Source organism: Terrapene carolina, unplaced genomic scaffold (genome assembly GCF_002925995.2).
Source record: "Terrapene carolina triunguis isolate 2854851 unplaced genomic scaffold, T_m_triunguis-2.0 Scaffold113, whole genome shotgun sequence".
In the NCBI taxonomy this organism is placed as follows: Eukaryota; Metazoa; Chordata; order Testudines; family Emydidae; genus Terrapene; species Terrapene triunguis.
The window spans coordinates 16,796,084-16,813,447 of NW_020664464.1; the positions used below are offsets into that span (position 1 = coordinate 16,796,084).

Sequence of the window (17,364 nt, forward strand, 5' to 3'; positions counted from 1 at the left end):
AGAGAACTGATGAGAAATATGCAGATATGCATTTGATGATGACTTTCACTATTTCTAGAGCAGGGGTGGGCAAACTTTTTGGCCTGAGGGCCACATCTGGGTATGGAAATTATATGGCAGGCCATGAATGCCTGGTGGGAGAGGGGGACTCTATGGGGTGTAGCCTGGGGGGGCTCTAGAAGGGATGTTACTGAGCGGGGGCAGGGAGGACTCATGGGGTGTGGCACAGGGCAGGGGCAGCTTTACAGGGGCGGTACCAGGGACTCCTAGGGGCCCTGCTGGCAGTGACACCAAGGCAGCTGTACCAGGCACCACCATGGGCGGAGGCACCCCTCGCTGGGACGAGTGCGGCCCCTGGGCGGTTTCGAGGCTCTCGAGGGTGGGGCCGTAGGAGACCATGAGGGGATTGGGGTGCTGCCAAGTGGCAGGGGGGGCTGCCACATGGGGCGGGGTTCTGATCCTGGAAACAGCACTGTGAAGTCGTGCCTGCACAGTGTGGCTCTGCATGCCGGAAGATGAGGCTTATCAAGGAATTATGAATTGGGGGCTGGGGAGCACCGGGTGGGCAGAGCGGGGCAAGCCTCTGACCCCGCTCCGCAGTGGGAGCTCGAGGGCTGGAAGTGGCCTGTGGGCTGTAGTTTGCCCACCCCTGTTCTAGAGTCACAAAAAAAGTTGTAGGTTTCAGAGTGGTAACCGTGTTTGTCTGTATCAGCAAAAAGAACGAGGAGTACTTGTGGCATCTTAGAGACTAACAAATTTATTTGAGCATAAGCTTTCGTGGGCTAAAACCCACTTCATCAGATGCATGCAGTGGAAAATACAGTAGGAATATATACACAGAGGACATGAAAAAATGGGTGTTGCCATACCAACTATAACAAGAGTAATCAGTTAAGGTGGACTATTATCAGCAGGAGAAAAAAAATTTTTGTAGTGGTAATCAGGATGGCCCATTTCCAACCATTGACAAGAAGGTGTGAGTAACAGTAGGGGGAGAAAGTTAGCATGGGGAAATAGGTAGTAGCTCGATGTGAGACTTGGTCTTGGACTGGGACCACTACAAAAGCAGTTGCATTAACATGGACATCATCTGTAAGGGGCAATGGAAAAAGAAGTCTCAAGAATTTAGGCCCTTGCTCTCAAACAGAAGAGCTCCTGAGACAGGTGAAAGGAATGAGAAATATGCCAGGACAGAGCTGCTCATCCACCGAAGAGACCTTAAATATCCCTAGTATATAGCTCCACCCGGCTTACTTCAAAATCTCTAGGGACTTTTGAATTAACTAAGTAGGGTTCTAATAAAGCAGAGTTATACAAATTTGGCATGGCAGTATAATGAATGAGTGGCAAAGTTTAGGAAACAATAAGAAAGTTATAGAACTATTCAGAAGCCTAGAGGAAAGAAAAATAGGTGGAGTTCATTGGTGATTGGACAGAGTGAGGCTTGTGTAGGTAGTAGGGGCAAAGAGTTGTCTGTCATTGGAAAAAGAAAAGAGGGGAGTGCATGGAGTTAAAAACAATGAGGGATTATTATTTGGAAACCTCTGAAAGAAAGTTGTCAAGCAGCAAGACAGAAAAGACTGGTGCCCATCTCAAAAAGTGTAAAAAACTGATCTCTTCTGACTCTTCAAGATCAAATGTACTATTGGATGAAACTTTGTCTATTGAAATGGAAGATCAAAACAGTAATGATCCTGCAAAATATACCAGCAATGAGATGTTAAAAGTTTTCAAGCAACTCTTAAACATCAGCTTCATTCAGGAACAGTCTCGGATCCTCTTTGGTACCAAAAGAATGGCAAAGATTACTCAGGATTATTCCATAAAGTAAAATGAAATGCAAAAACTTGACTTTGAGGAAACTGAACGTTTCTTTTATAGTAACACATCACATTCAATGTAGCACAAACTGAGCATCTGAAAGAAATGATTGATGCCCCAGCTTCTCAATGACTCTTGGTGGCACTTTAAGGAACATTGTGTTTCTGCATTTGCATTCAATTTTGCACTGGGCAAAAGGAAGATTTTGATCAGAACATATCATTCATTTTATACAACAAGGATTTTCAGAGAGCAGCAGTAATTTAACAAAAGAAAATCAGAAGAGGTTTTGGGGAGATTTGAGAGATTACAGGTGACTGACGCTAGTGTCCAGTGTAAGTGGAAATTTGGCTTGATGTAATTAACAAAGAATTGGTATAACACAAATGCAAAATTTTAAAAATGGACCAGAGAAGCTATGAATCTTTTCCATTACTTAGCCAACATCACTGATCCCAAATGCAAAAGTCAGAGATTGAACCCCGAAAGGAAGAAACATGGCAATTGTCAATGTTGCCAATTCTCATGATTTTATCTGAAGTCCTGCCATATTCCAAGCTCCTGAAGTCTTGTAATAAGGTAAGAATCTCACTTTTTTTAAAGTTAAGTCTCTAGCCCTCACACAACTGAGGAGAAAAGCAAGAAAAAGTGACCTCCCCTAAAAGCTCAAAAACTAGAAGGTAAATAAAAAAAGCTCAAATATTATTTTTTTTAAATTTCAATCTAATTATTTTTGAATGACTATAATACTGATATACTATAACCTAAAATTCTTTCCTTCTCTTCTATAATTGAAGATCCATATTTCTACACTAAATTTATGTTTGCAAAGAACTTTGCGTTTTAGTCCATTATGTCAATATGTGGAAGTAAAATCCCAGAAGATAGGACAATTGATTTCAGAATGTTGTTACATTTTAAAATGCCTGCATTCTGCTCCAGCACATTTGATACATAGATTTATAGATTACAAGGCCAGACGGGACCATTGTGATCATCTAGTCTGATGTCCTGCTTACAGGGCCGGCTCTGGCTTTTTTGCCGCCCTAGGCAAAAAAGCCACCGGCCGCTTCCCCCCGCCCCCCATTGCGGCAGGGGAGGGCGCCAAGCCCGGCCGCGGGCCCGCAATCCCTGACCGGCTGGAGCGCCGGGTGGAGGGCGGCGAGCCCGCCGCGGCTCCGTTCTCCCCGGCGGCCAGAGTGCCAGGGGGAGGGCGGAGAGCCCCCAGCGGCCAGAGCACTGGGAGGAGGGCGGAGATCCCGGCTGGGGCTCTCCGCTCTCCCCGACGGCCAGAGCGCCGGGAGCAAGGCGGAGAGCCCGGCCGGGGCTCTCCGCTCTCCCCAACCGGCCGGAGTGCTGGGGGAGGGCGGCGAGCCCGCTGTGGCTCCGCTCTCCCCGGCGGCCGGAGTGCTTGGTGGGCTGGTGCCTGGAGCCAGCCCTGCCTGCTTAACACAGGCCATAGAACTTCCAGGAATTAATTCCTGTTTCAAGTCAATAGCTGTGGTTGAACTAGAGCATGTCTTTAGGAAAACATCCAATCTTGATTGAAAGACTTCCAATGACTGAGAATCTACCACAACCATTTTCCTCTATACAGTACATTTTCACTCTGTTCCAGTACACTTGGATGGTTTGGTCAAAACTTGATACCTATCAAGGTGCTAAAAAGTAAATAAAACTGGTAAAAATGTATGGTATCTATGGGCAGATACAAAAGCATGGTAGGCTATTATTGTATTCTCATATTTTACTTGCAGAATTGCAAGGTTTATGTTTTTGATAATGTGTTTGCCACATTTGAGCAATAAATATGCTTATGAACTGAATCATGTAGTGTGTTTTCTGTGTGTCATTTTATAAAATCTCCAAGACTCTTTTCAATTTTTTCCACTGGGATTTTTGAGTGATTTCCCCCCCCCCCGAAAAAAAAGTTGTTTTTTTATGGGGGTGGGGGGGGGGGCAGAGGGACTACAACACCTTGTGCTATGCCAGTATGGTAAATTACTCAATCACTCCTTGCTAATGGGGGACTATTGCATTTGTGTGAGAATTGTTTTCTACTTTTTAAAAATAAACTGTACACGGCGTTTTTCTATGTGAAACAAATCCCAACAAAGGAAAAGTGCACATTTTTAAAATCAGCCTGAAATACCGGTATAGATCTCTGTCTCTAGACACTGTCTGTGAGAGTTGTCATGAAATACTGCTTCGCTCTCGAGGTTGGTGGTGTAATCATAAAATCTGAAGAAAATCCATTTTTCTGTAAGTACTTTTTTAAAAGTACAGCTCTTCTCTGAAAAATGACTGCATGAGAATAGCATGTTCTTACTCAGAGCTGCTCACCATCACCTCAGCTTATGTTACTGGCAAATATATTTTTGGACTCCTTTTTAGGTTTGGACTACTTTTTACTGCTATTAACACAGCACACCTAGCACTGCAATGGGAGAGTAAGCTGAATTCTAGCATGGCTTGCTCATCAGCAACAGAATTGTTAAATGAGTTAAAAATGCAGGGCCATATTTTGCCTTAAATTACGCCACTCTAACTCCATTGAACACAATGGGATTGCATAGGAACATCATTTTGGAGCCAACAGAATTGCTGAGACAGGAACTTATCCTAATTCTAGAATCTTTATTATTAAATATATGAGGGAAATAACCTAGCTTGATTTTCAGCTCTCAGGTTGAGTTAGCAAGGCTGGCAGATTGAAGAGAATCTTAAATCAGAGCCTTGTTTTTAAGAAACCCCATCCCTTTTAGTGTTTATGGTAGGGTTTATATTTTATCACTACTGAAGCCACACTTGGAGGCCAGAATTGATACTCAATGCGACAAGGTTTAATACAAAATACATAGTTTTCTAAACATTATGAATATTTCCTACCAAAATATGATTTGTCTTTTAGCAAAAATCTATCCATTTGCTTTTTACAAAATGGTTTAAAACCTTGTAAGTGAATTTATCATTTGTGGGAGGTGTGGGGTTGACAACCTGGGAAACCAAAATCCTTTTATTATACATAAAGCCAGTATAAAATTCATTATCACACATACCTCAAGAGCACTTATAACTATGATATCCAAGCATGGACAGCGGCAGTGCAAACTCCCCCACTCTACTCTATGTACTATACCAACTTCCTGACATGAAAAGTGAAAAATGATAGTCTGGTCTCCCTGCATATTTGCTTCTTTGATGGGATTGCTACCACACAGATGCAATCAGCACTAATTGTGGTGCTGTTTTTTCTGCTGATGACCTGAGAATGCTGGGAAATGGGCTCTGCCCGTTTGCAATATATATATATATATATATATATATATAGGGCTTTTTACTGTGCCCAGAGGGTTTGTTTCACGTACATATAGTCTTACTGTACATAACCTGGTTCTTCTCTGTTCTCTGTTAGGTTTTGTAATACCATGAAAGTCCGAGTAGTCAAATAGTTATGGGTCTATTACAGGAGTGGGGTGGGTGAGGTTCTGTAGTCTGCACTGTGCAGGAGGTCAGACTAGATGATCACGATGGTCCATTCTGACCTTAAAGTCTATGAGAAGAAAACAACATACTAAGAGACTCTCCATACTTTTTTTAAGTTGTTGTTTATATATATTGTGGAAAACAATTGAACAGTACTAACAGGATATTATCTAAGCACCTGATGCTCAAGCTATTATTATCATGTGCATAGAGTACATTTGCCACAATCCTTGCTGTGGATAGAGGCAGGGCCGGCGCAACCCATTAGGCGGTCACCTAGGGCGCTAACATTTGGGGGGCGGCGACCGCAGCGGCCGGATCTTCGGCCGCCCCGGTCGTCGGCGGTATTTCGGGGGCGGGACCTTCCGCTGCCTCTGTCAGGGGCGGCATTTTGGGGGCGGGACCTTCCGCCGCCTAGGGCGGCAAAAAAGCTGGCGGCGCTCCTGGTTAGAGGTCCATATGTGAGATTTTTGTCAGATTTTTGTCTTTGAAAATATTTAAACTTACACCCACTCACTTTTCTGAGGTTAAACATCATGAGTAAGTCGTTTCTTTTCTACTCTGAAGGGAAGCCAACCAACCTCTGAGAATCTGACTGCATATACTGATGAGTGCAAACATAAGGGGATCTCAGAGGTATAACAAATATATAGTAGTGAGTCATTAACTAGCTGTGGTTATAGATTATTGAGTTTCAGAACCTGTTTTGGTGCTTGTTTTACAATTGTACCCTGGTTATTGAACTTAAGATATGTGGGCATGATTGTAAATCTTTGAAATAGTTAAATCTTCAGTGCAGATTGCTTTGAACTTAAGAGAACCCTTCTCAAAAGCCTGGTATTTGATATATCATTGCCAGAGGTTAACATTTCTTAAAGGTGAATTCCTGCTTGACTCCTGCACCAACAAAAGCTGTTCTCTCTTACTGGCAGTGGCAGATCTAAGCACAGTGGTGGAAGCAGCTCTACTCACTCCTGCCCTTTTCAGAAGAATTTAAGTTTTCATTTTTAAACAGAAAATAAGTTTTTTGCTTTTCTGGTTACAAAGAAAAACCTTCCATGGCAGAACCAATGCATTGTTTCTTGCCTGTGTATTCAGCCAACTTACAAATCTGAAGTCTTTTTAAAGTAAATATTCAAACATCTTGGGAAAAAATTCCATTATATCCAGATAGGGGTAATGAGTCACTTACCTCAGCAAGTCAGCAAAACACTTAAGCTTTTCCCTGCAAGCTCCACACATGTGGTGTCTCAAGCAAACACTGTAAGCCTGTTTCAGAAAGTTTTCCAGGATATTATTAGTACTGGGTGCTTGCTAGCTGCTTAGGAAGATTTAGGATGATGAACTATCTCCTTCATAGAAATAAATCACTTTATATACACAATACGTTTAGTCTTTAAAATCAGTTCATTTCTTTTTTTTTCCCAGGTGTTGCTGCTTTGGACTCCAGCGTTTCTGGGAAGATTGGTTTGCGTGCCGTTGTATATTATTTCTGCACTACAGTCATAGCTGTAATTCTAGGTAATATCCTACACAGTAGCCTTTAGAAACCTTAAAATATTGTGTAATTAGAAGTTTACAGCATCATGCAAATATTGGGTTTTCACTGCTAACATGGAGATTGAGCATGGAGATAAGCACTTGAATCAATTCTCAGTGGTCCAACATCTAAAGTGGGGTAAGATCTTTCTCAGGGGCCTGTGACAAACCTGTAATGAATATGGGGATTTCAAGAAATAATCTAAAAGCCTGATCCCATACTTCTGAAATAAGTGGGAGTTTTGCTATGAATTTCAGTTCAGGGGCTCTCTGCCCAGGTAAAGTTTAATTATCAGCATGGTGTAATTGATTGAAGAGTATTCTGCCTTTTTGCAGGCCAAACATAAAAGCAGATAGAATCGTCTTCAACCAGAGTCCAAAAAGCAAAGTTATAAATTGAGACTTGTTTCAGCCACAGTCCTAGAAGCACAAATACATAGTGTGACTTACCACCCCAGGGAGTGAGAAACCCTGCTGCTGCTTCCCTGCTCAGCTCCTTCCCTTTTCCTAGAGGGTTTCCCGCTCTCCTTCTCACTGCCAGGTTCCACTCCTGCCTTCCTGCAGCACAGCCCTCTTGTAGTCCACTCATTCTATGCAGCAGCCCAGCCCAGCCACCTTGCAATTCCCTGCACTCAGGGCCGGCATCAGTGGCCCTTCTTCTTAATCCAGAGGAGAGAATTAACCCCCTATATGCCAACTTCTCTGTAGGGTCAAACACAAGATCAAATTATGGGCCCAGATATCTCCCATTTATGGGAATAGTGTAAACTCATTCAAAGGCAGAAGTTTGCTCCAAGAATGACCCATTTGCACATGAAAAGTCTACTTAACAGTTGAAAAAATGGGAGTGTAGATGCATGAGCCTGATTCATCCCTAGCAAAACTTCACTGATGTCAAATACCCGGATAAATTTGGCCTGTGACTTGCTGAGCTTAGGATAATACTTTATTTAGTTTAAATATCTGTGTGAGGAACTTTCAGTGAATAAATGCAAATCAAGATTGAATACAGAATAAGTTGGGAGTTGCTGGCTCCTGCTTTAGAATTTCTATTTCTGAGGGGAGTTTACACAAAGTTAGTTCTGCCTGTATCAATAAAAGTAATTCATTGACAGGGGTGTTGAGGGATCACGGAGCTACAATTTGATTTATTTTTGTTCGTTTATTTTGAACAAAAAGGAATACCATGACAAGGGCTTAGCTTTTATTATACCATAGTAACAATGCCTGATCCTGATCCCACTGAAGTCAACGGAAGTTTGTCATTGACTTCATTGTGAGCAAGACTAGGCCCCATGTTTACAGCATGTTTACAGATATTTTTAGTTCTGTCTGTTTCTGAAACTTAATCTTGTGTGAACCTAATGCTCTAGGCTATCTTTACAAAAGCAAATTCAGTTCTGTGGATTCATGGAATGAGGCAATCCCATTATCATCTGAAAGCAGTAATGAAAACTAGCTGTGTGAGGAAAAATTAGACCAGCTCTTGAAAACATCACAACAGGAAAAAGCAACCATTTGCTCTTAAAGTAATTCCTCTTGAAAAAAATAAATATATATATATATATATATATATATATATATATATTAGTTTTGAATAGATAATAAACACAAGAAGAAGAATGTCAGAAGGGTCTGATTCTATCAATAGCATCATAGAACTGCCACTCCCACTCTATTCTATTGGTAGAACCTACTCTTTAAGGATTCCAACTACGTGGGTTTCTCTTGATTACAGGGATTGTGCTAGTTGTGACCATCAAACCTGGGGTGTCTCAGAAAGCTGATGAAATTGACAGAACAGGCAGTACCCCTGAAGTCACGACAGTGGATGCCATGCTAGATCTGATTAGGTGAGTTTTTCAGCTTCCATACTGTTGCTTCAAAAGGCTAAATGATAAAGCACAATGATTAAAGTGCATAACATACAAATGCTTCACAATATCATTTGGAAGAGTAAGGATACAGAAAAAAACCTATGTTCCCAAAGGTTAGATAAATGATCACATAGCTTTAGATGGATTCCTACAAAACAGTTTTGTGAAATACCCTTTTGCCTACACTAGTACCTGCCTGGGTTTCTTTTACATATAAGGTGGCATACATTAGATACTTCCGATAATAACTCACCCAAGGATCCAGCGTCAACATTGCTCCTGCAGTTTATTTCCTCTGCCTCCAATGGAAACAAAATTTTACACTTATTGTCTTAGCATGAGAAGAATATCCAAAAAAAGACAGATCAAAAGGCTAGTTGCCCCATGGCAGCTCTGGAATTCTGTTTCTTAGAGCACAGAAGACTGCATAGCGTAGCTTTCTCTTCTCAATAAAGGAAGGAAGGAAATAGATACACTGCATGTACATTTCCTCTGCTTGCCTAGTCTACTGGTTTGCTGTGTCATCTGGTTTCAAAGCAATCTGGTTACTTGCCTTCCCTGTCCACGGTACTGTACAATGATGGATAAATGAAGTGGTTAGAAAAAAACAGCCAGGCGAAGTCTGTACAAAAGACCTGAGCTACTGGTCTCCCCAATACAATTTTTCATCCGTGGCATCAGCTGAATAATATGTAATTTGTTGAGAGAAATGCAGACATCAGACCAATGGGCTTCTTTCCCAGTAATGGCTCAGTAATTATAACAATGTTTTATGGCTTCCCACCTCCCCCCCGACAACTACAGTTAGTCATTGCTCAGAATCACTTACATCTGTGGATGCTTTTCTTTCTGTGGCATTTTTGCTTAATTTCTAATCTAAAAATCAACAGCTGAACAGCTAAGATAGGTGTTCTCATCACCTTTCACTATCAAAGAAACCAAAAACTGGCTGATGATTACAGCAAATTTTTATTGGCATGATATTCATAAAATATCTGTCCCTCCTCTACCATCTTCACAGCTCACAAGGAGGCCTGTGTGACACCACCACGACCATAGTTCTTACTGGTGCCTCTGTGTCCCCCACCCCATAGTCTCTGACATTCCCAGTCTCTGTTCCCCTCTCACTTTGCAAAGCAGGAGCAGCAGGTGGCTGAAGTAAACCATCTCTCCCTATTGCAGCATAGCTGCAGCAGAAGTACTCAGCTGGGCTCCACCTGGTTAGCCACGCTGGAAAACTTAAGGTGGCCTGTTGCTCACCACTTCGGCAATGCATATGATCATGTAGGCATGGCATGCACAATGATGCTGTAAATGCACAAGAGGAGCATATGCAGGTTTAGAAAAAGTAATTGAATTACTTTGATTTTAGATAATTGTCCAGTTTTAGTCACAATCTCATGGCTACCGTTCTCATAAACCACCTGGAGGTCATGACCTAAAAGTAACGACGGAGATCTAAAATTCTGCTACAATGAATTATAGCAACTTTTGCATCTCAACTGGTTTTAAGGGCAAATCCTGATGTCCTGGTTCTGGTTTCACTCAGTCTACACTTGTGCAGATTGCCCAAGACTTCAAAGGAATTTTGCCTAAGAATCTGAAAAATAAAGAGAGGATTTTAAAAATGATTTGGAAGGGATATAAACCCTCATGCTTCAGGGCACGAGTCAACCTCTAAATAATGGGGTTAGGAAGAAACTTTGCATCAGGGCAGGTTATCCCATAATTGCTCATTACAGAGTTTCTTGCCACTTCCTTTGATGCATCTGGCACTGGCCACTGTCTGAGATAAGCAACTGGATTACATTGACCTCTGCTCTAATCCAGTATTGTGATTTCTGTGTTCCTAATTTTTTCATTAAATGAAAATGGTTCTTGATGTTGGAACATGTGGGAATCTTCCAACAGCCAAGATTCATTTTCGAATCCAGGCTTATAACAAAAAACCTGTTCCCCCACCACAATGTTAATAAACATCATTCCTCTTCCTGCACATCTCTGCCTGATACATGGTGAACTATATAAAAATGAGTTTAGACTGATTACTGTACTCCTCATGCAAATGAAGGAGACAGCACAGTAAAGAGGAAGGATCCTGGATCTGGCTGTTCATCAATTTAAATGTCAAATACTGAAAAGTGACCCTGGAATTCCACATTAGATTAAACAGCTACCCGAGCATTATAAATCTTGAAGCTTTGTCTTGGCCAGTGCTTCAAAGCTGACAGTGATAAATTCACCACTGTTTGGGAAGAGTGATTGCGTACAACAGCAATACACCCCATTCTGTTTTTCGACTAGCTGGTTATTTTATTTTGGAAAATAGATTGTTTTTAGTACACCATAACATTGTAAAGTCTTTAATTTATTTAACAGGAATATGTTCCCAGAAAACCTCGTCCAGGCTTGTTTTCAACAGGTAAGGTCAAATATTTTTTGTTGTTGTTGCAGTTTTTATTCCCACCTGTTCAGTTCTTCTTATTTCCAAGCCCTGAGGATGTTCCTTTGCATTGCAATGTGGTAGGAATTAGTTATGAAAAATCAGGGTGGCTCTTGCACAACATTGAGACAAATGTCTAGTGCAAAGAATTATATTGTTAAAAAATCTCATTTTCCTTTCCACTGAAATAGATTTTTTTATTGCTGGCTCAAAAAAATTTATTCATCCCTTCCAAGACCCACTGCTTTGGGAACTAGAAGAACCACCAAAGCAATATGTGAGCATAAAGTTTCTCTTCAGAGATAATGGATGGGCAGAGGTGTAATAATTTTGGCATAAGAGCTGTACCTGATTGCCCTGTTCTTACAGTTCCACTGAGAAAATCTTTAAACTCTTCCTCTGTCTGATGAAATCTGCATGCACACACCCCTAACTCGCCCCATACATCTCTCTCAAATCTGCTGTAGATGGATGGAACTGATGTCTGGGTGTTTACTCTGCATGATATACACAGATTATAGTTGAAAGATCTCTCTTGAGAAAGAATTAGACCTAGAAGAGTTAAGGTTTTTATTGGTGCTACAACAGAGATAAAAAGATCCAACAGTCCTGTTCCCGATTCATTCACATCTAAAACTGGGGAAAAGACCTTTGAGGAAATTCACAAATATATTTGTTGAACCTCATGATGTTGTCTGCTTCCCTTTTTTTGCCTTCCTCAACAGTTGCCTACCAAAGTTATTGCAGGGCAATAAAGCTCACCTAATACAGAACTAAATTTTTCCCAAGAAAAGATGTTAATCTTTCTCTACAAAATACTGTGTGTGTGTATGTGTGTGTGTGTGTGTGTAGTATGTATAAGTGTTTACAGCAGTAGTAATTTTGCATGTAGATTTTAAAGGACAAATCCTGCTCCTTGCACCAGTCTTGCGAAAGGCTTCCCTGCAGGACCAGAGGGCAAGGAACCCATCTTTGTACCCTCATGGCTACAGCATCTCCCTCGTGGAGTATATGTTCTCCACCAGCAAATGAGGAATAGCTGGTGGAGCTACATAGTTGCTCTGGCTCCATCTTCACTACCAACCTCTCAACAGTGACTCTCAGAAATTCCCCTTTGAACATCTGCTCCACTACACCCGCATATTGCAGATCTCTTGTGCTGGGTTCAGAAATCCTGCTCTGCCCCCACAGAACTGCACAAGTTCCACACTGTGCACCAGAAGGGTGGGGAGCAGAATTTGCATGATAGTATCTGTGTATGAGTGTGCCCCTTTCCAGTGGCTCATATGGAGAAATTCAGTCACTCAAAGTCATTTGAAAGCTTTACGTGTTTGTGTGTAATTGTTGGCCAAAAACCTTATGAAAGTCAGAATTGCATCTTTTCCTCGGAATTACTGGGTAGATTTGCCATTGTTAATTTTCCTAGTGTTCCCAAATAAATGTTATCATTTCCTCCCACAAATTTCAGTATAAAACCAAACGTGAAGAAGTGAAACTTACAAATGAACTGGAAAAAAACAGCACCACGGTTACAGAAGAGCCTGTTACAATTGTCATGACAACAGAGGTTTTGGAGGTGCGGTTTTTATTATTGTATTCTGTTTTACAAAGAGAGGTATAAGAAATAGGGAAGGATTTGTAGACTGATATGTGGTTTGTTCAATATATTAATGATCTGGAGGAGGAAGTAAACAGCAAGTTGGTGAAATTTATCTTGGACAAAAATAAGGTAATACACAATGTGGGAAAATAATCTTAAATTCTCATGTGATGAACTCTAAACTTGCTGAATCACTGAAGGAAATAGTCATTACAGATGGCTTGCTCAAGATATATGCCTAATGTGCAATAGAGATTAAAGAAGCAAATAAAATAGCTGTGGGTATTACAAAAAGAAAAAGAAAAGAAAAGAATGTGACCACATGATGGCATTCTGATAAATGGCAGTAGTTAAACGTTCTTGTGTTTTGGTAGTTCCTCAAGAAAAATATAGTAGAGAATGAAAAATAAAGAAGAGATTTAACAAATATGAGCAGAGGTATGGAAGACTTACATATGACGACAACTTGCAAAGACTAGGGTTAGCCTGGAGAAGAGAAGAGTAAGAAGGGATTTAATAGATGAACACAGAATTATGAGCAGAACAGTATAATTAATATTGATCAGATCCTCTTTTTTTAAAACTGTCATCTCATAATATAAGAGCAAAGGGAGATTTACCTAACTTAAATGCTAAAGTGGAAGGCAGTGGAGAATCAGGCCCTGTGTCTATTTAATTTTTTCCTCATACAATTATACTGCACTTAAGACCCATAACTAATTGAACAATACAATTTAGGTCTTTCATTGAAATATCATGCATCAGATTCTACCTCATTATACTCACGCAAATCCACTAACTTCAGATGAATTATATTCATGTAACTAAGGGCAAAACTGGATACCTTGAACATGATTCTCAATTGCACTAAGGCCCCTTTACAGTGAACTGGATATTGGCCCCTGCACAGAGGGCCTCCCTCTCTGGCACAGAGTTGGCATAAGAGCTGTACATCAGCCCTGCTCTTAATCCCCAGTGCAGGAAGTGAATCATGTTCATGTTGGGGGTGTCTAGAGCACACTATGCTATAGTTATTCTCTGCTTCCCAGGGCCCTGGGAAATTGTGCAAATTAGACCAGCCCTGGGGCCACTGTAACTTACCCTACAGTATGGACAGGTCCTTGCATTCATAGGAGCTGAAACTAGGGGTGCTGGAGGTGTGGCAGCACCCTCTGGCTTGAAGTAGTTTCCATCATATACAGGGTTTACAGTTTGGTTCAATGGCTCTCAGCACCCCCACTATACAGATTGTTCCAGCACCCTTGCTTGCATAACTTAGGATCATAAAGGCATCTTAAAGCCACCTTAATCCCCACACACATACACACATATTCCCTGCTGCAAGTGTGAGACCAGAGAATCAGGCGCCTTGTTTTTTCAGTGAAGGATCTAAGATGTGTTTTCATTTTAGGACTCATGTAAACGAAATATACTGTTCCTGTTCAGTAACACTTTTCTTGGTTTCAATCTACAGAACAAAACCAAAGAATACAAAATAGTGGGCATGTATTCCGATGGCATTAATGTGCTGGGCTTGATTGTCTTTTGTCTTGTCTTTGGAATTGTTATTGGGAAAATGGGAGAAAAGGGACAAGTTCTGGTGGACTTTTTCAATGCACTGAACGATGCTACAATGAAAATTGTTCAAATAATCATGTGGTGAGTACAATGATATCCTGATATTTTCTATTACCTCCTTTAAGCAAGTTTTTCCATTAACTTTAATGGAAGCAGGATCACGCTCTGTGTTTATTTTTTTATATCGCTTCTTACAGCAAACTACTTTAAAAGTAAAGTAAGTCTAATAAATGGCTTGCAAATTCAAAATAAGAAACAATAATATGAGCCAGTTTAGAATTTGAACCCTCATTTATTCGGTATTCACAAATACAAGGCGGTCATGTAATTTAAAACTTCAGCATCATTAACCCAATACTAATAGGTTTTGTGAGATTATACTACATATACTTTGGACAAGGAAACCAGATTACAAACACGGGTCTTGATCTTGAAATTGGAGTAAAATCCTGCAGCCTGACCACACAGCTGTTCAGTACTCCATCATCTGTAATAGGACTTTGTGGAAATCAGATTGCAGCATCAGGGCCATAATTTTCACCCAGGTCTTTATAGGGTTTGACCCTGAAAACACTTGATAATGAGTGTGTGTTGTTAACTACTGTGACCTGAAAAGGACCTCTACTCCTGGCAGTATGCACTATTCACCCTAATAAGAGTTTATAGGATGGGGCTGTAAGCATGTGAGATCACATGTGAACAGAGCCAGAGGTGATCTGGCTGTAAAGCAATAGCTTTTGCCTTAATTAAATGGTAGTTCTGTTCTTTATTACACAATGCGAAGACCAATGCATTGTCTTGATATATTAAAATGTATATTTTTATATAAAGATATAGCCCCTGATTCTGCACTGCAATCCATGTGAGAAGAAGGGAACTTTCCCGCCTCAATCTCTTTGCAGTGTAAGGTTATAGGCTCCAATCCTGCAAACTCTTACATAAGTGAGTAAAGTTATGCACGTGAATATGTTTCTGCAGGATTGGGGCATAGTCTGTAATCCCTCACCCATCTCTCCAACCTCTGTTAATATGTCTTTACTCATTACATGTAGGACTATGGTTACTGCTATATTTACTCTGATGCCTAAACATGCAAACACTAATGTTTTAATATTAAAAATCACTTCTAATGTAGTACATTTGAAAGTGAGTAAATTCAGCTGTATTGCAGAATCCTACCTCAAATTCTCCTTTATTTTTACAGTGATGAAAATAAATCTTCTTGCAGAAAGAAAATGTTATTGTGCCAGATCTGTGTAGCAACATCAGCTTTACAAAAGGATGCATTTTTAATTAAGCTGTTTTGTGCACCCTAGGTATATGCCACTTGGCATTTTGTTCTTGATTGCTGGGAAGATAATAGAAGTTGAGGACTGGGAAATCTTTCGCAAACTGGGTCTTTATATGGCTACAGTACTAAGCGGGTATGTCATTCCTTGAAGGTAAAATGAAAATGTATGATTTGATTGGACCACACTTTATTAGGTTTTAATTATCTACAACAAACCAGCCTCTGCTATACCCAGACAGAGAATGATATAAAAATAAGATCTGAGAAAAGATCCCCTGTCTATAAAGTCATTTGAGGATAGTTTGCATTAGAAGTGCACCCTTTACTTTAAACTATCAGCTGCATGCCAGCCAGGGGTGCTGGAACAATTTTTATTGTGGAGGTGCTGATGATGGAAACCATGGTGTTTGGTGTTTGTTATTACTGCTTCAATCCAGCACCCCTAGTTCCAGCACCAGTGCTTGCAGCATAAAATGAAAAGGTGCATATGGAACTCAGTACTTTCTCTCTCTCTTAGCTGGCTCCTCAGTAGGTATGTTGCTTTAGAAAATGAGGTGATGCCTCCACTAAACACAGGAAGGATGGGGCCGGGGAAGGAAGTCTCCTGGCATGAAGAACTCTGCTGCTCCCACCAACTTCTTGTTGGCAGCCGGGGTTTGCCAACCTATTGACAAGGTTGTGTTGCCCTCCTCAAATCTGGTCGCTCCCTGGGGATCATTGGGAGGCGAGAGTGATCTGCATCAAGGACCTGTGCCCCTACACCAGTGGTAGCCTCTGGTGGCCTATCCCCAGCTCCATTGTGTGGGAGAGTGAGAGGAAATGGTGCCAGGGAGGCAGCTGTGCCCCGTTTCCACACAGAGCAGACGATTTGCATCCAGAGAGTCTACTCTGTGAATTGATTTGGAGGCATGATCTGAGACATTGGTTCTTCAAGACAAGAGTAGCTGACAAAGCCACAAAAGCAGCATTTACTCTCTAGTTTTAATCCAGGGCAACTCAAAGAAAAAAAAATCTATTTTAGACCCCATGACTGCAAAGTGCTCCTTGTGTTTGGACACTTACACTACACTAATCCCTTTGCAGGTCTGGGGCCTTAGCAAGGACAGATTAACTGCTGTAAGCAATTTATCTTATATCAATAGATAATCCACATCTCTGAGGAATATCCCACAAAGAACACTGTTAGAAAGATAAATACATGCTTACGGTCCCATTAAGTTAGGTGCATTTAAATGTCTGTTTCCAAGGCACTGAAGCATAGCATCCAGATTGTGTTGGTTCATTGCCTTAAGCTTCAGCTCTTCAAAATTTCTTCAGCATACTGAGGATTTATTCATGTTTTGTTTAGAGGCCAGATCCAAAGCACCTTCAGAGTTTCTGCCCCCTTTGTATACAGGCACACGCTATTCTTCAAAAGCATTTCACAAGCAGGGGGAAGGGTAATATAAATGAGTTTAGCACAAGCCGCTCTAAAAAGAAATGGAAGGATCTGATCTTTAGTTTTTTGTGAATCTTTGTTAGATACTGGGTTTTTTATTTCAAAAGTTGTTGGGTTTTTTTTAATTGTTTACACTTTCATGTTGGGACTAGCAAGAAATAATTTTAAACTTCAAATAATGATTGTTTGAAATGTAATGACTATATAAATATTCAGAAATGGAATATTCGATTCTGATAATATTTCAAAATATTACACTGCAGAAGAGTGTCGGTTACATACAAGTGTAAC

The 17,364-nt window shown here is 40.8% G+C and overlaps 1 protein-coding gene across 1 annotated transcript in view; it reads left to right on the forward strand.

Annotated features, from left to right (window-relative positions):
• Window positions 1–4,016: 4,016 nt before the first annotated feature.
• SLC1A1 (solute carrier family 1 member 1) overlaps window positions 4,017–17,364 on the forward strand; it is a 28,470-nt gene continuing 15,122 nt past the window's right edge. Inside the window, exons 1-7 of the mRNA XM_029911693.1 lie at window positions 4,017–4,083; window positions 6,736–6,828; window positions 8,585–8,699; window positions 11,103–11,145; window positions 12,635–12,742; window positions 14,241–14,425; window positions 15,661–15,768. Of these exons, the coding sequence (XP_029767553.1) occupies window positions 4,017–4,083; window positions 6,736–6,828; window positions 8,585–8,699; window positions 11,103–11,145; window positions 12,635–12,742; window positions 14,241–14,425; window positions 15,661–15,768 (719 nt within the window). The remainder of the gene's footprint in view (window positions 4,084–6,735; window positions 6,829–8,584; window positions 8,700–11,102; window positions 11,146–12,634; window positions 12,743–14,240; window positions 14,426–15,660; window positions 15,769–17,364) is intronic.